This window comes from Hipposideros armiger, unplaced genomic scaffold (genome assembly GCF_001890085.2).
Source record: "Hipposideros armiger isolate ML-2016 unplaced genomic scaffold, ASM189008v1 scaffold_897, whole genome shotgun sequence".
Classification (NCBI taxonomy): domain Eukaryota; kingdom Metazoa; phylum Chordata; class Mammalia; order Chiroptera; family Hipposideridae; genus Hipposideros; species Hipposideros armiger.
Genome location: NW_017732247.1, coordinates 438,438 through 460,467, shown reverse-complemented (window position 1 = coordinate 460,467; position 22,030 = coordinate 438,438). Strand labels below are relative to the sequence as shown.

The following is a 22,030-nucleotide window of genomic DNA, read 5'->3' as shown; positions in this document are numbered from 1 at the left end:
GGAACCATTGCAGTTGGACGTTGTCGCGGCAACAGCGGGGCGCGGGGCTGCCGGGCACGCGGGCCCGGGGTCTGCTGTGCGGCGCGCGGCCCGGGCAGCTCCCGCTGCGGACGCCTCAGGTGAGCGCTGGCCCGGACCCCGGCCGCCGCGTGGCCCCGCAGCCCGTGAAGGTCACGGCGGGGAGGCTCCGGGAGCGGGCCGGGCAGCGGGGGAGCGGCCTCGGCCACCCAGCGCCCCTGCAGGGCCTCAGCCGCCGGCAGACCTAGCTGCTTCCTGGGCGCAGGGCCCGGCGCCCACTCCTCCGAGCAGCAGAGGCGACTCGTGCCGAGCGGGGGGACAGCGGGGCTGGGGCGCCGCAGGGTCGGGGCGGAGGGCTTTCCCCGGGGAGCGCGCCCAGGCTCGCTCCCGCTCCGGTCTGTCACACTGGGCCCGCGTCCTGAAGTGACCTCAGCCTGACCTCGGCCCGTTGCTTGTGACCTTGGCTTGCCCCAGCACCGTTGCTCACTTCAGCTGGATCCCCAGCCTGGGATCCAAGAACGTGCCTCGCATCCCCTCCTCGGCCGAATCACGGCGAGGGGTCAGCAGCGCGGCGAAGCGGGAAGGGCAGGAGGCGGCCAGTGCCGGGTGGGTAGGTGGGACAGGTAGGCGCCGAGAGTCAGATCCCAGGTAGGGCTGGGTGGTGTTCTGGCAGGCGCTGAGCGGGGCTCTTGCAGGCAGTGTCCTTGTCGTCGAAGTCCGGCCTGTCCCGGGGCCGGAAAGTGATGCTGTCAGCGCTGGGCATGCTGGCCGCAGGGGGTGCAGGGCTGGCCGTGGCTCTGCATTCTGCCGTGAGTGCCAGTGACCTGGAGCTGCACCCCCCGAGCTATCCGTGGTCCCACCGTGGCCTCCTCTCTTCCCTGGACCACACCAGGTGTGCGGCTGGTTGGCTGGGGAGTTTCTGGGTGGACTGGGTGGGGTGGAATCTTGGGAGCCTCTAACCCTGTCCCTCTTTTAGCATCCGGAGGGGTTTCCAGGTATATAAGCAGGTGTGCTCCTCCTGCCACAGCATGGACTACGTGGCTTATCGCCACCTGGTGGGCGTGTGCTACACAGAGGAAGAAGCTAAGGCCCTGGCAGAGGAGGTGCGGTGCCTTGGGGTGCCGGGGACCCAGGGGCTCCAGGGGCTCGGGCTCCCACGTGGTGGACAGCAGTTGTGATGCTGCTCTTGGTGGCAGGTGGAGATTCAGGATGGCCCCAATGAGGATGGGGAGATGTTCATGCGGCCAGGGAAGTTGTCCGACTACTTCCCCAAACCGTACCCCAACCCTGAGGCCGCCCGAGCAGCCAACAGCGGAGCACTGCCCCCTGACCTCAGCTACATCGTGCGAGCTAGGTACCGGGCTGCCTGCCAGCTTGGGGGTGGGGAGGAAGGACCGACCAGGCCAGGGGCTGAACAGGCACGACTCTGGTCCCAGGCATGGTGGCGAGGACTACGTCTTCTCCCTGCTCACGGGTTACTGTGATCCACCCACCGGGGTGTCGCTGCGAGAAGGCCTGTACTTCAACCCCTACTTCCCTGGCCAGGCCATCGCCATGGCCCCTCCCATCTACGACGAGGTCTTGGAGTTTGACGATGGTGAGGCCCCCACCCTGAGCCTTCCTTCCCCCACTGCCAGGACGCTTCCCTGGGTCAAGCCCATGGTCCTGCCCTCTCCCTGGCTGGGGCACTGTGTGCCTGTCGGAGGGGGCTCATGGGCGGGTTTCACAGCCTGTCCAGCTCAGGCCCCATCCCTTTTGGAACCAGTCCGCTCCATGGAGGGGATGTGGTACGTTCAGAGGACCTCAGGTTGGGCAGGGGCCCCCAAGGGCAGCCTTTACCACTTGTTTTTGGCCCAGGTACCCCAGCTACCATGTCCCAGGTAGCCAAGGACGTGTGTACCTTCCTGCGCTGGGCATCTGAGCCAGAGCACGACCATCGCAAACGCATGGGGCTCAAGGTGAAAGTCGGGCAAGGGACACAGTGGACATGGGAGGAGCTGGGAGCTGGCAGGGTCCTTCCCACCACCCCCACCTGAGCCTGCCTTACCAACAGATGCTGTTGATGATGGGCTTGTTGCTGCCCCTGATCTATGCCATGAAGCGGCACAAGTGGTCAGTCCTGAAAAGCCGGAAGATGGCGTATCGGCCGCCCAAGTGACCCTATCCTGTGCCTGCTGCCGTCCTGCCTGAACAGGCCCCCCAGCCAAGGAGCCACTGTGGGCCACTTAAGGCCTCAGCTGGCCCTTCGGCGAAGCCCCTTCCTCTAGGACAAGAGGGGAGGGCAGGGGCAGGAGACCGTGCTCCAGCTCCTTCAGCCTCCATCATGGAAATAAATTAAGTTTCTCAACATACATATCTGAGCTATGGTGTGGTGGGAGTGCGGGTCTGCAGGGCACTCTGGGACTGAGACCCATGCCCTCAGTTCCCAGGGATGTCCCATGCAGTATGGCCTGCACTGACTGCTGGTTGAGAGTCCAGTCAGTACTGGATGTGCTGCAGGAAGTGGAGAGCTCGCTGCTAGAGAGGAAAGGGTGGCAGCACTCTGGTGTGGGGAGTACCAGGCACAGGTGAAAAAGGTCAGCCAGGCCTGGCTGGATATGGTCCAGGGCCTGCTAGAGTAACCCGCCCAGTGTCAGTGTTGAACCACTTGGCCTTCATCCTGAGGGCAGCATTCCAACAGGGCAGAGGCCTGGCCTAAGGCAGGAGCTGGTGTGGGCAGGGTGTGGCTGGGAGATGACAGACCACCTTCAGCCGGCTTCTGGAAGCAGAGATAGGCAGAGGAACTCCTGGAGGGGGAGCAGGGTGGTGAGCAAGTCTGGGTGGGGTGTTTGTCTCGGGATGGTGCCTCCCAGCCATGCACAGGGCAGGTAGGGCTGGGTCCAGGCTGGGGGAGGGTCATGGAGGTGCTGTCTTAGCCCAGGGCCTGGCTCGGGGCTCCTAGCTTTTGATATTTTCTCGTCCCCAAGAGGGGAATAAAATGGGCATCCCAGCTAGAGTAGCCCCAGGGAGTGGTGGCCGGTTGGGAGGGTGAAAGGAGGGAGCATGCCTGAAGAGCTCTGAGCAGACAGGGGAGCCAGTCAGCTGGGGTGGGGACTCACAGAAGGCCTCAGCACAAGTGATCAGCAGCCAGGGGGCAGGGGGGCGTGTAGGGGCCCTGCAAGCCCTTGGGGTGGGGAGAAATCTTAGCGCCATGCCCCTAGGACCCCTGGACTTGGGGTCCAAGTATGCTCTTCTATTCTGGCTGGGGAGCCCCGCCTGCTGAGGGCCAGGCCCCACCCCCTCCACCAAGTTTCCTGAGTGGGACTGTTCTGCTCGCCATCCTCCCAGCAGCCCGGTCCGCACAAAGTGGGGGCACTCAGCTGGCTCAGAAGTACTTTAATGGCTCTGCCTCTGTCCTCAGTGAGCAGTCAGCAGAGGTCCCCTGAGAGGTTCAGGAGGGGGTCCAGGGACCTTGGGCCTGGAAGGGAAGGGCCATCCTCTTTCCTTGTGACCTGGGGTGAGGGGAGATGGGTCATTTTGCTGTCCTGCCCCCCAGCCCTCATCCTCTCCCCTCTGCTGCCCCTAGTACCTTCGGTGGCTGCTGGGTGGAGGCTGCAGGAAGGGGGTCCCACACGCAGGGCCTCTGGGTGCTACACATCTCACAGCCAGGTCGGCTTGGGGTGTTCAGGAAGGTGCAGGAAGGACAGGACCAGCCGGGCTGGGGAACAGGGCAGACGGCTACTACTCACCCTTTCCTTCCCGTCCCCACAGCTGCCAGGCCCACCTTACCTGGGCCCTTGCCTACCTGAAGAGGGCTGGGGAGGCTGGAGTTGGCGGGCTGGGGGGTTCGGGGCAGTCCCAGTGACTGAGGAAACAGGCGGCCTAACTCCCCATCCGTCTTTTGGAGGTGCTGCGGGCTGCGTCCTAGGGTGGGGAGGTGGGGCTCAGAGCCGTGTCAGGCTGCACCCCCACCTTCCTTACCCCACCCCAGTCAAGGACTGACCTGGGACTTCTCGAGGGGCTGAAAGCAGGTAGAGAAAAGCAGGGTCCCCGTCCTGCCGGACCCCATAGGAAGCCAGGCTGTACTCTGGCGCACACAGGCACCGCCCAATGACCCAGCGCTGCACTGCTGGTGGGAAGCCCAACTCCTTGAGTACCTGTGGCCAGAGTGTCAGGGCCAGGCAGTGTCACTGGGGTGCCTGCCCTGAAGGGATCCCCAGACCCTGTGCTCACCTGCTCCTGGAGGGCCGCGATGGTGCAGTGGGGGTGGACCTGTAGCGAGACGTGAGCAGAGGACGCAGCATCTTCAACTGTGACCTGCAACCTGGGCCAGAATGTAGGACGGGGGCATGGTGGGGGACCTGAGAGGCTGGAGGGCGGGGTGAGGGAGAAGTCCCAGGTCTCACCTGATGGGGCCAGGCGGGAAGCAGGCCTCCTGGAGCTGAACATTGAGGGCCACGTGATGCTGGGCCAGGACGGCTGCCGCCTGGGCTGCCCCCTTCTCATCGCCACCCTCGATGGCTCGCGCCAGGCGCCCTGCCAGTTCTGCTACAAGGAGAGAGAACCGTCACAGCTGGGCACTGCTGCTTCCCCTAACCCCCCGGCCACCTGCCTTTACCTTTCTCCATCAAGTCTCCAGGGCTCCAGGGAACATCCACCTTGGGTTGAGGGGCCTTGGGTGTGGGCACTTCGGGGGGACTGGGTGGGGAAACAGGGCACGTTTCTGGGCTCAGGGCTGGAGGCAGGCTGTTGCTGCCTAGGAGGGAAGGTGTGGGGTGGGCTGGTGGTCTCCTGAGATTGTCCCCCCGCCAAGTACTCCCCTAGGCCTCTGCTCTGACCTCAGGTTTCCAGGCTCCTTGCCTCCTCTCTCCTCATCCCAGCCCATGCCAGGGCCCTGCCTTGGCCACACTTCTAGCGAGGCTGCCTCGAGCCTCGGCCCTTGCAAACCCTCAGGGCCCTGCCAACCCCTCAAAGCTGGGGCCGCACTTGGGCTCTGGAGCCCTTCTGGACCCGCCTGTGCCCCTCCTCCAGAGACAGGCCACTTCTCTTGGGCTCCCTTGGCTTCACAGCAGAAGCAAAGCAGGCCCTCCCTCTGAAGGAGCCCTGCAGTCAGCATAGGACCTCCACCCCTTCTGGCTCTACCACCGGCCCAGGACACCTCGGACTGCTCCCGTGCCACACAAACCCTCTCAGGCCCTGGGCTGGACGCACTGCTGTCTCCTGCTTGAGGCCCAGCTCACACAGTGCTGACACCCTCCGGCCCTCAGTATGCCGAGCACCTGGCCCGGCCAGTGCATGTCCCTTGCCTCGGGGCTTCTGGATCCACTGCTCTGCGGCCACATGGCTCATGCCTCAATCTTCAAATTTCACTCATGTCCTTAAGGAGGCCTTCGCTGTTGCCACTCTGATTTAAATTGCAAACTCCTCCCTTCCAGCACCCAACAGAATTTTATGACTTATTTTGTATGTCTGCTGCTCCCTGAGAAACACAAGCTCCGAGAGGGCAGAGATTTGAAGTTTAATTCATGTTAATTGCCAGGGCCTGAAGGAGTGCTGAGTCCCGAGGCTACATCTGGTGAGTGAACGAGTGCACTGAGTGAATGACGAACGGAAAAGGCCTTCTCTTCCTGTGTCCTCCCGACACTGTTGTCGGGGCCTCTCTTACCGCAGTCTAAGGTTCCTACCTCTCCGGCAGCTCTTTCTGCACCCTTGTGGGCTTTCCCTGGTGCACTGTCTGCCTGCCAGACCCTCTTCTGTTTTTGCTTCTCTCCGAGTGACCCTGGTTGATCTTGACGCTCCAGAGCCCCAACTCCAGCCCAGATCCACCTGCTCCTGCTCCTGCTCCTCGCAGACGTGTAGCAACTGGGCCACCTCTATATCCTTCCAAATAGGCTCTCTCCCCCCATGGTATTTGGTCACCCATCTTTCTGTCTCAACCACTAACAAAATCCAGCCAATTCCATCTCCTAAGCATCTCTGGAAACATCCTTTTCTCCAGCCCTATCTGCACCACCCCACATGAATGCAGGTCTCAACTAATCTTTTTGTTTCGTTTTTCAACCAATCTTAAGTAGCTCAACTCTGAGCCTGTCACTCTCCCACTGAATACCTTCCCGTTGCTAGTCTGTCTGTCCTCTCACCCAAGTCCTGAGGGCCTGCTTGCTCTGCCCTCCCACACTTGTCCGGTACTACAGGCTCCCCGTCTTGGCCTCTGTTCCTTTTCTCCACTTTCTCTCCTGGGAGTCTTCCCAGAACCCCAGCAGTGGGTAAGGTGGGCCCAGCTTTCCCTGCGACTCCCCGCCCCCGCCCCCCAGGCCTGGAGGGCTGTGGCTACTGCTACTCACTCCCAGCACAGTCCCTGGCCAACCAAATGAATGTGCTCCAGGGTACTGACCATTCTGTCCCTCCTCGGTGGCATCTCGGACCAGGGCTGCCCACCGCTGAGCTTCCTGAGGGTTGGGGAAGTGCAGGCTTAGGGTCCCAGGCCCTCCTGGTGGAGGCTGCAGCTCATGCTGGCTGGGGCCTCGGACCGTGTAGGAGACTGACTCCAAGGGCCACTCCAAACTGACCTGAGGGGGAAGAGTCCGGGATCAGTGCCTCCTCCCAGCACATCATACTGCATGACGTGATCAAAGGCACACGAGGTAACATTTATAGGCTACCTGCGCTGTCCTAAAAGCGCTTTACTCATTATCTTATGAAACCCTCATAGTAGTTCTATAAAGATACGTATCAGCATCATCCCCATTTGACAGACCAGGAAACGGAAGCAAGGAAAGTTAACTGCTGCAGGGCACTCGGCGGGCAAGCAAGGGCCTAGGCTCCGCGTCCCCCGCAGCTCCCACTCACCGCTCCGGGCCCCGCGCCTAGCAGCTCCAGTCGGAAGCGCCCGGGCCGCTCGGGGTCCTCGCTCAATTGCAGCCTCCGCAGTTGCGCCTCGGCGTCCGGCCCCGCGGCCAGCGGCCTCACCGCGGCGTGCACGGCCAGCAGCACCGCGGCCGATCTTGGGTCCGAAGCCGCCGCCGCTCCGCCTGCCGGCGGCGCCATCTCCGGTCCTGCCCTGTCCCGGCCCTCCGATCTCGTTTCCGTGGGCTCGGGCCGCTGAGCGCCTGTGTCCGCCAGAAACCGGGGCCGCGAGTCTGGGGTTCCGAGCGCGGCCAGCGCGTCGGAGCCCGAGAGGGGGCCGAGCCTGACCCTCCCGCTTTGCCCAGGATGGACACGGGCGAACCAGGCTGGGCCTGGAGGCTTGTACGTCGGGACAAAGTGTCAGGGACGAAAGCGCCGGCCACCATTGGAAGGTGGGCGCGGCCCCTTCGCCCTAGACGCTTGGGAGGGCGGAGGCTGCAGCCGGGCGGTCCGTGTCTAAATCCCAAGACTGGCGGAAGCTGGACGCCCCTTCAGGCTCCCTGCCGCCGGCTCCGCAGGGTTCAGACAGACCCTCCTGGGAACCCGGGAGGCCACCGAGGGCGGGGCAAGCGAGGAGCCATAACCAGTGAGGGCCAGGAAGGAAGGCGGGTTCAGACGGCGAGGAGAGTGACGGACAGGCACTATAGCCAGTAGGAGTGGAAGACAGCACTGAGCGGCGGGTACCATCCCCAATGGCTCTCCAAGCTCTCGATCCCAGCGGCTGGAGCCGGCCACTCAGAGGTGCGGGGCCGGGCCTTGAGGGAGCTTGTTGTTGTCCGGCCGGAGGAGGCAGAAGGTCGGTCGGTCGCTCGCTGGGGCGCTCTGCGGCTGTCGGCGGGCAAGTCGGTCGCGATAGTCGGGCGCCGTGCAAGGGCGAGGCTATGTCGCGGTCGCAGCCCGGATGGGCCGGCAGGGCCGGGAGTAACGGGATGTCGCCGCGGAGCTTCTTCCCCCGGATACAGTGCGGCCCGAGCGGAGGCCGCGGCGCCGCCCTCCGGTCCTGAGGATCCCGCGCTGCCCGGAGCCCGCACCGCCTTCTCACCCGCACCTACATCAACTGACCTGACCCGGCCTGGCCCTACCAGGCTAGATAGAGCGTAGCGCAAGCAGGTAGGTGTCCCCCCGTGCCCGGCGCCGCCTCCGGGCCTCCAAAACTACAGCCCCCACCAGGCATCACGCCGGCGCGCGTAAGCGCGCCCGGTGGGGCTCACGGATTCCTGGGATTTGTAGTTCACCACGGCTAGGCTGGGGTTCCGCTGGGCCCTGGCCGGCCGGCGGGCGCTGCCGGGCCGACGCCGGAGCGCCCTAGCGGCCCGCGGACAGGGCCGTGGGGCCTCCCTCTGCTCCCGAAGAAACCACGCCCACTTTTAAAGAAGAACGTCGGAGCCTGTGGGTTTTCTCTCCTCGCTAGAAAGCCGTCCGTAGAGCAGGGAAGAACGCCGCCTCCAGGTGACCGCAGGGCCAGAGCCCCAGGTGTCCTGGCTCCTAATCGGGTGCGGATTCTTTACCCTGGCTGAATGTCGGGGCGGAGGAAGACGCGGGAGTCGTTTCCCTTCGCAGGCTCACAGTGACCCCCTTGGTGGGTGGGGCTCTTCTGCCAGGATGGGGAGTGTTGAGGAAGACACCAAACCAGCAGCCCCTCGGAGAGCAGGATCCCCGGCGGGCTCCCCAGCCTGGCCCCACAACTCGAATAAGGTGCAGGGGGTGTGGCTGAGCTGGGGCCTGGACTTGCCACCTTCTGGTAACAGGATCTCATCGCCTCCCCCGCCAGTGCTCAGGGCTTGGGAACAGGCTGTGGGAGGGACCCAGCTTGTTTACCGCAGCTCCGCTTACAGAAAAGTCTGCAAACCTGCAGGTAGAGCCCCAGGGGCCAGATACCCACCCACCCGCCTTCTGTCCCGCCTTCTGTCCGCAGGCAGCACTAGCCCCTCAGAACACAGGAGCCCTTTCCCAAAGACATGAAGCTGTTGGAGAACTCGAGCTTTGAGGCCATCAACTCACAGCTGACCGTGGAGACCGGAGATGCCCACATCATTGGCAGGTGAGGCTGGGGCTCCCAGGGGCTGATGCCTCAGAGGTCACTGCCCTGGCCCGGAGTCTCAAACCTGGGAGGGCATGCTCCAAGGTCCCTTTTTTATTCTGTAGAATTGAGAGCTACTCATGTAAGATGGCAGGAGACGACAAGCACATGTTCAAGCAGTTCTGCCAGGAGGGCCAACCACACGTGCTGGAGGCACTGTCCCCACCCCAGACCTCAGGCCTCAGCCCCAGCAGGTGAGCCGGGGCAGGGCCTGCCCCCTGGGGCTGTGGGGTGCAGGGCAGCACTGGGCTGATGCTTCTCTGTGCAGACTGAGCAAGAGCCAAGGCGGTGAGGATGAGGGCCCCCTCAGCGACAAATGCAGCCGGAAGACCCTCTTTTACTTGATCGCTACACTCAACGAGTCCTTCCGCCCCGACTATGACTTCAGCACTGCCCGCAGCCACGAGTTCAGCCGGGAGCCCAGCCTCAGCTGGGTGAGGGTCGAGGGTCGAGTGGGGCAAGGGACCTGCAGCCCTACTGTCCCCACTGCCCTCCCCCACTTTCAGTGGCCCCTGGGCTCCACCCAGTCCATGCCTGCTGTCCTGGTCCCTAGTCAGCCCCAGCTGTGACCATTCTAGGTGGTGAATGCAGTCAACTGTAGTCTGTTCTCGGCTGTGCGGGAGGACTTCAAGGCCCTGAAGCCACAGCTGTGGAACGCAGTGGACGAGGAGATCTGCCTGGCTGAGTGTGACATCTACAGGTGGGCTGGCCTCCCTGCAGGTGGGCCCATGGGTGTGGGTGGTTCTTGGGCCCTCATGCTGCCTTCTTCACACCCCCTAGCTACAACCCGGACTTGGACTCAGACCCCTTCGGGGAGGATGGCAGCCTCTGGTCCTTTAACTACTTCTTCTACAACAAGCGACTGAAGCGGGTTGTCTTCTTCAGCTGCCGCTCCATCAGGTTGGCGCCCTGTCCACGTCCCTTCCCCCAGCTCCCTGTTTGACCCACTTCACTTCTGACTCTCCCCCCTGGACATCCTCCCTGGGGTCAGCAGCAGGCCAAGGGTAGGTGGTCCTAAGATTGATCCCACCACCTCCCCCAGTGGATCCACGTACACGCCCTCAGAGGCGGGCAACGAGTTGGACATGGAGCTGGGGGAGGAAGAGGAGGAGGAGGAAGAGCGAGGAGGTGGAGGCAGTAAGGGCAGCCCAGAGGAGCCCAGCGCCATGGAGGACAGGTGTGTACTGGGTGGCGTAGCCTGGCTCCTAGAGCCTGGGGTGGGCAGGACAGGGTGGGGCTCCTCTGCCAGGTCTCAAGGCTGCCTTCCTCTGCCAGGGTTCCGGTGATCTGTATGTGAGGAGGAGGAGCAGAGACCCCAGCTTCATCCAGCTTCAACCAGTGCCTGGACCTGCCTGCCTGAGGGGCCCCAGAGCCTCCCCAGCTGCTGGCCAGACCCTGACGCTGCCACAGCTCCAGCGCTGCCCACCTAACCCTTTGGTTCCAGTCCCTGGATGGTCGTTCACCCCCACAGGCTCTGTTGCCCACATGGGCTGGACTGGATAGATAGCACAGGGCCTGGTGGGGAAAGTCACTGTCCTGCCCAAAGAAGCTGACATGGGCAGGGACAGCTGAACCCCAGAGTTTATTTTTGTATTTTGTACCGGGTCAGGCCTAGGCCTATGCACTCCGGCCCAAAGGGCCAGAGACCCGGCAAGCAGGCCCCAGTGGTCATCCACCTGGGCTTGGGCCGGCTCCTGGCGCCCACCTGTACCCCCCACCTCGCCCATTGGGCAGCGTGCACTGAGTGTCACTTTGCTGCAGCTCGTTTGTTTCCAATAAAAGTTTCTGTGACTTACTGTGGACCTGGCCTCTGTGCAGCTTGGGGGCGGGGCCTGTGTCAAGGGCGGGGCTGGCGTACCCTGGTATCCTAGCAACAAGCAGTAGAAGGCTGTTGAACCGCCTGGATCTGCAGCCACCAAAATGGAGACCGATGTACTGGACACAAGTGACCCCTTTTCAGTAGAAGGCAACAACCTGACTCTGGACCCAGACTCGTATGACACTGACATTTATGACATTCCGGACCCCGGGCTGCTCAAAGAGAAGAATGGTGAGGGGGCCTGGCCTCGCCCTCTAGATGGCTCACCTAAAAGCAGGCCTCACTCAGGCACGGGTTGTGTCTGCCAGGAACACAATGCTCCCCAGGCAGTCCCCTAACCCACAGAGCCCTCCAGAGGGCCCCCAGTTGCCCACAGCCTCCAGGGTTGGGGGCCCAAGGCCACTCAGTGACAGTGCTTCCACCACTGGCCCCTCAGAGTCGTCATTCTCGGAGCTGGTCCCACAGCTTTGTACCAAGAGCTCATGGTCGCAAAACATGACCCCACGCGCCCGGGCCCGCCAGCTGTGGCTGCTCCTACGTGCAGGCCTTCACGACTTTGTGGAAAAGGTGCGGCTCTCCCATGGCATCTTCCTGGAGGCCTCTTCCCTGGTCCGACTCTTCCCGTAGGGGTCCCTAGCATGGTCCCAGTAGATCCCTTGGCTCCCCTAGACAGGCACACCACCTCTCCCCAGTCCCCCATGTTGATCTCAGGCCTGCCCATCCTGGCCCCGCAGGAAAAGAGAGCAGAGCTGGGCGTAGCATGCTTGACGCACGGACTGGAGCCTCTGCGTCGCCTGGAGGTGACAGCTGGGCTGTGCTCGGTGGCGCAGGACCCAGTGGGTAGACGCTTTGTGGTGCTGGACGGCGCAGGCTACATGCACCTGCACAGAGAGGACGGCTGGGCCCATGAGAAGCTGCTGGCCCCCATTGCGCTCACAGGGCTGGTGGCAGTGCTGGGGCCGCTGGGCTCTGTAGGCCGCTTTGTGGGCTGGGGCCCTTTGGGGCTGGCCATACTAAGGCCCGACCTCAGCCTGCTATGGCTGAGTGAGCCCGGGGTGGGTAGACCGCCAGGCCATGAGCCCATCTGCTGCCTGCCTGTGCCTGACTTGGGGCTGCTGTTAGTGGCAGAGGCAGGCGGCAGCCTGGCACTGTGGAAGTTCCGTGCAGGGGGTCGATGTCTGGTGCCACGAGGGTCACCTCTGCAGCCTCCGCCAAACTCCACGGGTGTGCTTGTGCGTCTGGCTCTGGGGCCCCCGGCTCACCACCAGGCCCAACGCTGCTTCGCAGCTTACGGTTCAGCAGTGCTCACCTTTGATCTGCATACCTGGGCTGTCATAGATATGCGCCGAGATCTGCACAAAACGTGAGAGGGGCCCAGGGATGGGATGGGGCATGAGGCAAGTCTGTGAGGGAAAGCCCGTTATGGCAGGGGTGCAGGCCTGATCACAGGAAGCGATGCTGAGTTGGCTGCGCCTCTTCCCGCCCCCTCACCCTCACCCCCAGCACCATCTCCGACCTGGCGTACTTCGGAGAGGTAGAGGCCATGGTGACAGCTTCCCGAGACAGCACGGTGAAGGTGTGGGAGGCTGACTGGCAAATCCGGATGGTGTTCGTGGGCCACACAGGTGCGCCACACCACGGTGGCTCCTGAGGCCAGTTCGTTCTCCACTCTGTGCAGCCCTCTGCCTATATTGCTCTGGGCTGTCCAGAATCTCCGCCGGCTCTGGCCACATTTCTCTGTGCTGGCCGTAACCTGGAGCTGCCGGCTTCCTTTCCCTTAGTCCCTGGGGCACCCGAGTGACTCGCACTCCTCCCGCAGGTCCGGTGACAGCGATGGCTGTGCTCCCGAACACTTCCCTAGTGCTATCGGCCTCGCAGGACGGGACGCTGCGCACATGGGACCTGCAAGCGGCGGCGCAGGTGGGCGAGGTGGCACTGAGCTGCTGGGGCCAGGACGTGCGGTCCGCGAGCGTGAACCGCCTGCTGGCGCCCGCCGGCCCAGGGTGGCCGGTGCTCTCCTTGCGCGTGGGCAGCGTGGAGCTGTGGTGGCTGCGCGAGCTCTACTCGCCTTTGGCACAGCTGTCCGCGCAGGTGCTCCATCTGCAGGTGGCGCCGGCGCTGCCCCTGCACCCGCCGCTGCCCGCGCGCCTCGTGTGCGCCTGCGCGGACGGCTCTGTCTACCTCGTGTCAGTTGTGACTGGGCGCACTGTGAGCGCGCTGTTGCTTGAGCCCGACGACTGCGCAGCTGCTGTGGCCTACTGCCTGCCGCGCGAACAACTATGGCTGCTGACACGTGCCGGACACCTGGTGTGTGCCAACGCGGCACGCTGCCCCATGAGCGTGCTTTACCGCGTGTGCCCGGCGCCGGCGCCGGCGCCCAGGCCCTCCTGTTTGCACCTCTACAGCCACCTCACTGACCCCAGCGGCGCGTTTTCCAGCTGGGAGACTGTGCGCCAGCACCGGGGCGACCTGTGCCGCAGTGACATCGGGTCCTGGAAGGACAAGAACCGGTGGGTGCCGAAGCAAGTGAGGGCCAGGCGGGCCTACAGGGCCCGCGCCAACAGGCTCCTGTGACCTGTAGGTACCTGCCGGTGGTGGGCCACACGGATGGCATGCTGTCAGTGCTGGAGTGGTGCGAGTCGAAGAGTGTCTTCCATACAGAGGCGCACAACCCGGGACCCGTCACCGCCATTGCGTCTACCTGGAACACCATCGTGTCCTCAGGTCAGTACCTCCCACGCCACAGAGCCTGCCTTGGGACCCTTCCCCTCCCCAAAGGCCCAGCCCTGGCTGCCGCCCCCTTAGGCGGAGACTTGACCGTGAAGCTGTGGCGGGTCTTCCCATATGCCGAGGAGAGCCTGAGCCTGCTGCGCACCTTCTCCTGCTGCCACCCTGCTGTGGTGCTCTGTGTGCTTGGGAAGCGTGTCACCGTGGCCTTTGAGGACCCGGACAGTGCCACCTATGGTTTGGTGCAGTTCGGCCTGGGCAACAGCGGGCGCTGCGATCACGGGCCCCAGGACGACCCCACGGACCACATCACCGGTGCGGGGGCAGGGCAAAGGTGAAGCCCAGGCCACCATGTGCCTGTGGTCCCTGACAGTGAGTCCTGGCCCCCAGGCCTGTGCTGCTGCCCCACACTCAAGCTGTATGCCTCCTCCAGCCTGGACTGCACCGTCCGCATCTGGACAGTGAAGAACCGCCTGTTGCGGTGGGCTGGGCCCTGAGGGAGGGAGAGCCACCGGGAGGGGGTCTGGGTGCAGGGTTCCCCGCCCCACTAGAGCTGCAGCTAAACTGGGGGGAGAGGGCTTTGCTCCTGCTGCTGCCTCTGTTCCCTGCTCCTTGGAGCAGGGCTGGATCTTGCCCTGGACACCCCTGCAGGCTCCTGAAGCTGAATGGCGCCCCTCAGGCCCTGACCTTCTGCAGCAACAGTGGGGACCTGGTGCTGGCGCTGGGCTCTCGCCTCTGCCTGGTATCTCACAGGCTCTACCTGCCCACGTCCTACCTGGTTAAGGTGTGCAGTGAGCACAGGGTGGGTGGGGAGGGCTGCTGTGGGCAGACGGGCCTCCTAGGCCAGGGCTCCAGGTTCCTCTCCCCTGCTCAGAAGCTGTGTGGGAAGGTCCCTGAGCGGATGGATGACCCTCCGCTGCTGCTGACCAGCCAGGAGTCACTGACCTCAGCCCATCTGCAGAGACTCGCCAGTCTGCACGGGGTGGCCAGCCTCAGGTCTGCTGGCAGGCCCACTGAGCTGTCCTGAGGCCCCACCCAGCTCCTCTGGGTCAGGACGAGGTCCCAGGGCTCCCAAGCACCTCCAGCCACCTCAAGCCTGTCCCAGCCCTGACATTTCCACTCCTGGCTGTCTCCTGTGCCCCACCAGGGCTTGGCCACACTCCTGGGTCCGTGTCCCGGGCTCTGCCCAGTCCCACTGGTAATGCCACTCAGTGTCCCACCTGTGCTCACCCCTGTCTGCAGCGCAGATTTGTCATTCATCCATCTCCAGAAGGCAGCACCTCAGCAGCCACTGTTGGAGGAGGTTGGTGGCTCCTGTCCCCTCCATACCCCAGTGCCCCAGCCCTGACCTGACCCAGCTCAGGCCACTCCCCTTCAGCTCCTGGGGCAGGCCTGGGCTCACTGTGGTTATCTGGGCAACACATGGCAGGGCTCAAGAAGGAATAGACTGACCCCTGACCCCCACCCCCAGGACTTGGAAGCCTTAGCTACCCGGGACCAAGACCTTCAGCAGCTGAGCCTGGGGCTGGTGGTCCCAGCAGCCCAGCCCCCACCCTCCAGGCAGCAGAGCCAGGAGGCCTTTCATAACTACCTGCGTCTGATCTACGGCCCAGGCCTGCTGGTGGGTATGAGGCCTCCCCCAGTGCCAGCCCTGACCCCAGCCTCTCCCCTGCCCTGGACCTCTGACACCACCTCCCTGCGCTGCCACCTCTCCCAGGGCATGCATTCTGGGACAAAGCTCCAGCGGCAGAGCACTGTGACCTTCACAGTGGAGAGAGACACCTGGACTGTATGTGCCCTGCCCAGAGCTGCCCCCAGTCTCAGGAAGGCTGGGGTCTGCACTGAAGCCCCCACGGCACCAACAGCCCTGCCCACACAGGACCGGAGGACCCTGGGTCAGCGCATTGCCCACCCTCCCCGAGTCACCTTGCCCTTCCCACCCACCCACAGGGGTGTGCACAGCAGGGTATCCCAGGTGAGGCCTCTCACCCTCTGCCCTGACCACCTGCCCCTGCCCTTTACCCTGTAACTCTTACTCCCGTGTTTCACTGCTGGCCGGGTCCTCCCTGAGCTGCGACCTGGGGCTCAGTCTGGACCTATAGCTGCAGTTAGAGAGCTCTGGGGGGCGGGGGGGGGGCGGGAGGATGCCTGTGGCCCTGGACCCACCATCATCCCATCTGCAGCACAGGGTGAGGGGCCCAGGTAGTGGGGTGCTGCCCACCTAGACAGAGCTGCTGGGGCGCTGGGGTCCATTCTTGGCTCTGAGGCCCTGTCCCACCCCAGATCTCCATGCTGCTGAAACAGCGGCCCAAGGAGCCTCTCTCCACCCTCGGGGGCTTCTTTCCTGACACCATTCAGTCCTACAAGGTGAGACACACACATCGTGCTCTCCCCAGAGGCACTTCCCTCCAGGCGTCACCCTTGTGCATCCCATCTTCCCTTTGCTGCAAACCCTGTGTCCAGATCTGACCCTAGGTCCATGCCCACCTGCAGCCCTTGCCCCCACGCCCTCCCCTGCCCACCCAGTTTTGATGCTGCTGCTCTTTGGGGGCCCTGACTACTTGTGTTCTGGAAGCAGACACTGAGCAAAGTGGGAACCTCTGCCAGCTGGTTGTCCCTGCGTACCTTCCCCAGCGAAAGTGCTGGGTGAGCGGGTCCCCTTTGGACTTTGTCTGGAGACCATGGTCCCCTTCCTTCAGAGGAGCAAAGTCAATGGGCGATGGCTCTGTGCAACCCGCGGCCTTTCCATGTAGATGCCCAGACAGGCCTCAGCCCCTCCCCTAGCATGAATCTGGCACTGTCACCTCTCCAGGTGGCCACTGATCCTTCCAGCTGCTGCACCATGTACCTAAGCCCCAGCCAGCCACTCTTCAGGCTCCTATCCCCACCTCTCCTATAGCTATCCCTGCCCAGGACTGTGGGCCAAGTCCTGTGGAGAGCATGTGGGGGTGTCAGGTGACCCAGATTTCCCTCCTCGGTTACCACAGTTGAGGGCTCACTGCCCTTGCCCTGACTGCTGAAGGTTCTCTCTGTCTGTGTGTTGTGGGCAAGGGGTGGGAGCCCAGCTCAGCCCTTGGGGGGCCGGTAGGCTGGGGTGCTATGCCAGGGCGGTTTCTGGGCTGGGGCTGAATTCAGGTTCTCCACCTGGCCCGCTGTGTTCCACCTCCAGTACTCACTGCGGCCCATCCACTTCCCGGGCTGGATCCCCAACTCTGTGGTGCTGCAGCAAATGTGGCTGCCCAGTGAGGTCAGGGGCTGTGGAGCCCTCAGCCAGCTCACCAGTGAAGGCACACTCAAGGCAAGGGGTGGGGCTGGGAGGCTCACCCCAGTGGGGCTCAGGGAGGCTCTGCAGGAGGGGCCAAGGCCTTGCAGCTGGCCAGTGGGCGCTCTTCACTCTGCAGCCAGGCCGGAGCCAGAACGACCTGTGGCGGCAGCAACGGTGGGGCAGACGGTGGGGCAGGCGGCGCCGCACCACGTGGCCCCAGAAGCTGATCCAGTGGTTGGGTGAGGAGGAGGAGGAGGAGGAGGAGGAGAAAGAGGAGGAGGAGGAGGAGGAGGAGGAGGAAGAGGGCCAGGGCGAGGACGAGAGTGAGAATGAGGACGAGGAAGAGGAAGAGGAAGAGGACGAGGACGAGGACAAGGATGAGGACGAGGACGAGGACGAGCTGGATCTGGGCTGGGCCTCAGATTCCCTGAGCCCGCAGACGCAGCTCTCCGATGAGCTGCTGGAGTTTGAGGAGCCCGCAGCTCAGGTGGGCGCCCCTGGCAGGACTGCGGCGGGAGGAGTGGGGCCAGAGAGGCAGGGCCTGCAGCCTCCGCCGCTTCCCCCTCCCAGAGCTTCCAGTCCTGGACGCGGAGGCGCTCCAGTGACGATGACACCAGGACTGAGACCTATTTCCGCCGCCGCCTGTACCGCCACAAGCGCTCGCGCTATGCACATCGGGCCAAGTTCCTGCGTTTTTTGGTCATCCAGAACTGGTTCAAAAGGCTGTTCCCCAACTTTACGCTGAAGGTTCGGGGAGTCTTGGACGCCTGGGAAGTACAGGCTCGGGTGGAGGAGGGGGGGCTGGAGCGCCCAGGAGGTAGGGCCTCACAGCGGTCTCTGCAGGCGTACCCCGGGGTGGGCACGGTGGAGGGCCTGGCCTCACTGCTCATGGACAGGCTGGAGAAGGCCTCCTGGGCGGACCGCGTGCACATCTTACACGAACTGCTGAGGCTGCTGCCCGACGTGAGCAAACACCTCTGTGGCCGGTTGCACTGCATACTCCTGCACCTGCTCAACCTGGACCAGCCCCCCAGCCTCCAGGTGCGTCCTTAGCTCCGCCCCTAGCTCCGCCCCGGGCCTCGGGCACCAACCGCGTTCCACCCGTCTGTGCGCAGGACAAGACGCAGAAGCAGTTCGTGATGTTAGCCCTACAGCTGCTCCTGGCCTGCTCCTTGGAGTCCCGCGAGGTGGTGCTGGAACTCATGTCGTACTTCCTCTACTCACCAGCTGCCTGCCGGTGAGGCCCCTTTCTGCCCGTCCTTCCCACCTGCTCGGGGCCTCAGAATAAGCCGCCCTCACCTGTCGCAGGCCAGAGCTCAAGAAGCTGCTGGACGGGCTAGGCCTTCAGGACCCGGAAGGCTTCCTATTCAAGGAGATGATGACCTGGGTCGGGGGCCAGGACCTGGACTCCAAGGCCGCACTGCGCAATTGCTGTAGCCAGAAGCTGGAAGAAATGATTCAGCCCCTGCAGGTCTGGTTGGGCAGGGGTGGGGTAGGCCACCTGCCCCTGGAGCCTCTTGCCTTCTCCCACGGCTTGCCCCAAGTCAAGGGAGGACAGCCAGGTGAGGCTGGTAGGCTCCTTGCCTCACTCTAGCTCTGTGCCTCCCTGTCCTCCTGGGTACCCCATCTCTCCCCATTTTCCTGCTCCTCCCTGGGAGGAAGTCTGCAGAGGGGTCAGGCTGGGAGCCAGGAACAGCACAACGCCGCCTCCCATTGGGGCCAGGGCAGCCTCTGCCTTGGGCCCTGGTGCGTCCTCCACCGGTTGCATCCCCCACAGATGGAAACCTTGCAGCCTTCAGTAGCCAAGTTGTCAGACATGCTGCCCAAGGTCTCCAAGACCTCGGTGCTTACACCCCCTCCCAAGGAGGCCCCATCTCAGATTTCTGTGGTATCCGGGGCACCTGCTTACACCTCCGAGACACTCTCAAGCATCTCCTGGACGCCCTCGCTGGCGGTCTCGCCTGGGGAGTCAGGCTTGGCCACACTGGAGCCCAAGGCCCAGCGGTTGCTGTCAGAGATGCACCTCCAGCGGACCAGACGCCCACTCTCCGAGACACTACTGCCCTTCTCCGCCTTGCCTGAGCCCCGCTTGCGCTCCTCCGCGCCGGCCGCACTGCCTGATGAGACACTGCCCCTGGAGCAGACACAATGGTCACAGTCGAAGATGCTGGACCTGGGGCCAATTGATGCGCTCAACTTCTTCTGTGAGCTGCAGCGGGTGCGGCAGCGAGTCACCCTGCGGGAGGAGCCTGAGAGCCCGTCCTTGAGCCCATGCTCCCCGCGCTCGACACCCACACCCCGCGCTCGACAGCCACAGCCCTGGGATCGCCTGTGAGCTGCCAAGGGGCACCAGGCATGGGCGGGGGCAGGGCCTGCGTGGGGTGGCTGAGGGCCTGGCTTAGTGAAATCCACCCTTTTACCCCCCTCTCTCCCAGGCACCCCATCGTACGGCATCCGAAGACCAAGATCCAGAGGACTCCAATGAGCCTGAGGGGTGAGTGGGGACGGGGGTAGAGACTGGACCCTGACCTCCACCCCCACCCCGGCCTGAGTCCCACTGGGCTGTCCTGCTGGCCCCAGGCCAGATGATGTCCCAGCTCTGGGAAGGCCGCACCCTCAGTGGCTCCATCCGGATGCTGAAGCTGCCACTGCCACGGGTGGACCTGCAGCCTTTCCCCCCGGACTGGCCCAGGCCTGCCCGTCCGCTGCCCCCGCTGCTCCTGCAGCCTGCCCTGCAGCGCTACTTTCTGCCTGACCACGCGGACCCACACAACTACAGCTGACCTGGCTGGCGACCTCGGCCTCACCCTGTTCCCAGCCTCCCGCTCCTTCAGCATGGAGTCAGGATGAGGCTCTTTCCATGGCTATTTGCCTCTGGCCAAAGCCAGAGCTGGAATAAAGTCCAGAGGCTATGGCCAGCAAACGGTGCTGCCTCCATCTCTGGGGCTGCTGGGGTTGGCAGGGAGGTTCAGCTGGTGTGTCATGACCTGCCAGTGGCCAGTCGTGTGTGTGAGGCAGGAGACAGGGTCACGGTGGAGTTGGTGGGACAGGATCTGGGGCGTGGTCAGCACACAGTGGGCGAGCGATGCTGCTGGGGGTGGGCCTATCTACTCCGAGCCGGGACCCATAACGTGGGTGTGTCCCTGATGAGGCACTCAGCCAACCTTTATCGGTCAATTACTGGGGTCAAGTGAGCGGCCAGGTGTGCAAGGGAGAGGGGTCTGAGTGGCCACAGGTGTGGGGGCGGCTGCAGTCGTTTGATGCCCGTGAAACCAGGAGTCTGTTGGCACTTTGTTACCTTTAGGCTGGAAGGGGCCCCACCTGCTTTATCCAATAAGCAATAAGGGGACAACATCTTCTGGACCCTTCAACCTAAAAGTCTCCAGGACGCAGACCTTGTCTGTGAAGTGTAGGTTCTTTCTCAGAGGGCCTCGGCTTCCTTCTGAGCAGCCGTGACCTCGCAGGGACCCACGTGTGCATGGGCTATTCGGACTGCTTTTGGGAAGGGCCCGTTCTAGCTCTTTACACCCTTCTATTGGGCTTCCTGAGCAGCGATTTCTTTCATGTATTTTCAGCCTCTGACTAGAAGTTTCTTCTCTGTGGCTTTCTAGTTAACAGCTGGTCTGCCATTCCTTCCCCACAACCCCCTAGCTGTGCTCTGGTTATGGGGCTGCTGAATGGGTGGCTCTCTCAGCTCGCAGGACCAGAAGCGCCTGGCCCAGAGAACTGCAAGACTTGACATTTTATAAAAGGGGCTGTGTGGCTCGTGGCAGTCCACCTCCACTGCTTTTCATGTTTTAAATTATAAAAGCAGGGCCGGCCGAGTGGCTCGTTGGTTAAGAGCTGGCTTGGGACGCCAGCTCTGAGCAGCAGGGCCCTGGTTCAGATCCCACATGAGGGCCAGTGACGCTGCGCCCTCTACAGCTAAGACGGTGAACAACAGCTCAACCTGGAGCTGGGCTGCCATGAGTGGTCTGCGACAGCATAGGCTGCAGCCCCTGCTGCAGTGGGCTGCCATAAGCTACCGTGTGTGGCCGGCAGCCAGCGTGAGCAGCTGGCAACCGGTGTGAGCTGTCAAGAGCCGCTGTGGACGGCCGTCCAGAGGCAGACCAATCTGCCTCACCCAGGAAGAGCACAATGATAATATCAACATGGGCCAGTGAAGCGACGTCCTCCACAACTAGACTGAGGAACAAAAGCACAGCAGCTTGTCTGTTCCCCTTCCCCGATTCCCCAGCGCTGTTCCCCTTCCCCAATTCCCCAATAAAATCTTAAAAAAAAAATTATAAAAGCAATACGTGCTTTTAAAAATACAAACATGTGAAAGTAGGGCAAGTGTGTAAATAGGTAAAAAAAAACAACACTAGTCATAGAGGACAATATTAATATATGTTTAATCCACATTAATATATAGTTATTTTTAAATTAAGAAATCTGTTAACCTAAATGTACCATTAAGAGAGTAAAAAGGCAGGACACAGAGTGGGAGGACCTATCTGTAATACATGTAACTAAAAATGGCTCATCTCCAAAATACACATATAAAAAACTTCTACAAATCAAAAACACTAAGAAAAATCACACAACCCATTAGAAAAATGTACAAAAAGCTAGAATGGGACCTTCACTATGGAAGAAGTCAAAATAGCAAATACATATATACCAGAGGTGCCAAAAACACATTTTAAGAGATGTTATCTGTGTATTACTTTTTGAAGTTGATTTGAATTACGGTACCAATGTGTAGTATGATGTTTGCTTAGAAGATGGCATTAATCAAATGAATGCTAGTGTCACCATGGGATAGGCAGGACAGTCAGAGAAAATGGTGGAAGCACGGTTGTTATTCGAGGAGCACAAGAGTATTTTGAAGTGGTATTTGAAATTCAAGAATGTTGTGGAAGTACAATGACAATGGAGGCATGAGTGTGCGACAAAAGCTCCAAAACGCCTAAAAATTGCACGCATTCATGATGAGCTTGAGACACATGGTACTGTGTGTGATGTGCACAAGGGATGATCCGGGGGGTCTCACACAACAAGTCCTGCTTCTTTTGTCATGGTGTTGGAACTGTTTACACACTCGCCACAGAAGTCTGCCAAACAATGTTTGCCATAATCAGAAGTGTCTGGATGCTGATGGTAACCACTTTGAGCTAATTGCAGAAGTCAAACGTGACTTGTATTCATCTTTTGTTATTAGTATATATTGAGTATTACAATTAATAACAGTTTT

At 62.1% G+C, this 22,030-nt stretch overlaps 4 protein-coding genes across 6 annotated transcripts; 3 read left to right on the top strand and 1 right to left on the bottom strand.

The window, feature by feature from the left end:
• The first annotated feature begins 40 nt into the window (after window positions 1-40).
• CYC1 (cytochrome c1) lies at window positions 41-2,370 on the top strand. The gene is made up of 7 exons (XM_019630294.1): window positions 41-119; window positions 714-910; window positions 995-1,121; window positions 1,215-1,372; window positions 1,455-1,615; window positions 1,876-1,976; window positions 2,072-2,370. The coding sequence occupies exons 2-7, from the start codon at window positions 762-764 to the stop codon at window positions 2,174-2,176; spliced, it is 801 nt and encodes a 266-aa protein (XP_019485839.1). The 5' UTR covers window positions 41-119; window positions 714-761; the 3' UTR covers window positions 2,177-2,370.
• Window positions 2,371-3,378: 1,008 nt separating this feature from the next.
• SHARPIN (SHANK associated RH domain interactor) lies at window positions 3,379-7,527 on the bottom strand. Of its 3 annotated transcripts, none has more exons than XM_019630291.1 (9): window positions 6,847-7,527; window positions 6,392-6,566; window positions 4,616-4,753; window positions 4,404-4,545; window positions 4,231-4,321; window positions 4,001-4,154; window positions 3,803-3,921; window positions 3,587-3,715; window positions 3,379-3,509 (listed from the first exon to the last, which is right to left on the bottom strand). In XM_019630291.1, exons 1-9 carry the CDS (start codon window positions 7,042-7,044, stop codon window positions 3,426-3,428), a joined length of 1,230 nt encoding a protein of 409 aa, XP_019485836.1. In that variant the 5' UTR covers window positions 7,045-7,527; the 3' UTR covers window positions 3,379-3,425. The 3 variants fall into 3 exon arrangements, with proteins under 3 accessions (XP_019485836.1, XP_019485837.1, XP_019485838.1); XM_019630292.1 differs by having other exon boundaries at window positions 4,404-4,542; XM_019630293.1 differs by lacking the exon at window positions 4,616-4,753.
• A 145-nt stretch (window positions 7,528-7,672) lies between these two features.
• On the top strand, window positions 7,673-10,785 carry MAF1 (MAF1 negative regulator of RNA polymerase III). The gene is made up of 8 exons (XM_019630295.1): window positions 7,673-8,013; window positions 8,819-8,944; window positions 9,049-9,177; window positions 9,252-9,417; window positions 9,562-9,683; window positions 9,764-9,883; window positions 10,026-10,160; window positions 10,259-10,785. The coding sequence occupies exons 2-8, from the start codon at window positions 8,862-8,864 to the stop codon at window positions 10,278-10,280; spliced, it is 777 nt and encodes a 258-aa protein (XP_019485840.1). The 5' UTR covers window positions 7,673-8,013; window positions 8,819-8,861; the 3' UTR covers window positions 10,281-10,785.
• A 118-nt stretch (window positions 10,786-10,903) lies between these two features.
• Window positions 10,904-20,610, top strand: WDR97 (WD repeat domain 97). Its single transcript, XM_019630133.1, is given in 22 exon segments — window positions 10,904-11,033; window positions 11,239-11,369; window positions 11,537-12,165; window positions 12,306-12,427; window positions 12,622-13,312; window positions 13,384-13,526; window positions 13,608-13,844; window positions 13,920-14,010; window positions 14,181-14,313; window positions 14,404-14,525; window positions 14,772-14,832; window positions 15,001-15,150; window positions 15,247-15,503; window positions 15,577-15,718; window positions 15,813-15,896; window positions 16,699-16,776; window positions 16,931-17,281; window positions 17,365-17,835; window positions 17,910-18,031; window positions 18,103-19,125; window positions 19,230-19,288; window positions 19,375-20,610. Coding segments are annotated over 22 exon segments (5,430 nt in total). The 3' UTR covers window positions 19,578-20,610.
• The last annotated feature ends 1,420 nt before the right edge of the window (window positions 20,611-22,030 follow it).

What these genes read in the sequence shown, in the direction of transcription:
- CYC1 (XM_019630294.1), top strand. Translation starts at nt 762, where the DNA reads ATGCTGTCAGCGCTGGGCATGCTGGCCGCAGGGGGTGCAGGGCTGGCC. An exon ending in TCTTCCCTGGACCACACCAG is followed by an intron (nt 911 to 994) that starts GTGTGCGGCTGG and finishes TCCCTCTTTTAG; the next exon opens with CATCCGGAGGGGTTTCCAGG. An exon ending in GGTCTTGGAGTTTGACGATG is followed by an intron (nt 1,616 to 1,875) that starts GTGAGGCCCCCA and finishes TTTTTGGCCCAG; the next exon opens with GTACCCCAGCTACCATGTCC.
- MAF1 (XM_019630295.1), top strand. Translation starts at nt 8,862, where the DNA reads ATGAAGCTGTTGGAGAACTCGAGCTTTGAGGCCATCAACTCACAGCTG. An exon ending in GATGCCCACATCATTGGCAG is followed by an intron (nt 8,945 to 9,048) that starts GTGAGGCTGGGG and finishes TTTATTCTGTAG; the next exon opens with AATTGAGAGCTACTCATGTA. An exon ending in TCAGGCCTCAGCCCCAGCAG is followed by an intron (nt 9,178 to 9,251) that starts GTGAGCCGGGGC and finishes TTCTCTGTGCAG; the next exon opens with ACTGAGCAAGAGCCAAGGCG.
- SHARPIN (XM_019630291.1), bottom strand. Translation starts at nt 7,044, where the DNA reads ATGGCGCCGCCGGCAGGCGGAGCGGCGGCGGCTTCGGACCCAAGATCG. An exon ending in TGGAGACTTGATGGAGAAAG is followed by an intron (nt 4,546 to 4,615) that starts GTAAAGGCAGGT and finishes CTCTCCTTGTAG; the next exon opens with CAGAACTGGCAGGGCGCCTG. An exon ending in TCGCGGCCCTCCAGGAGCAG is followed by an intron (nt 4,155 to 4,230) that starts GTGAGCACAGGG and finishes CTCTGGCCACAG; the next exon opens with GTACTCAAGGAGTTGGGCTT.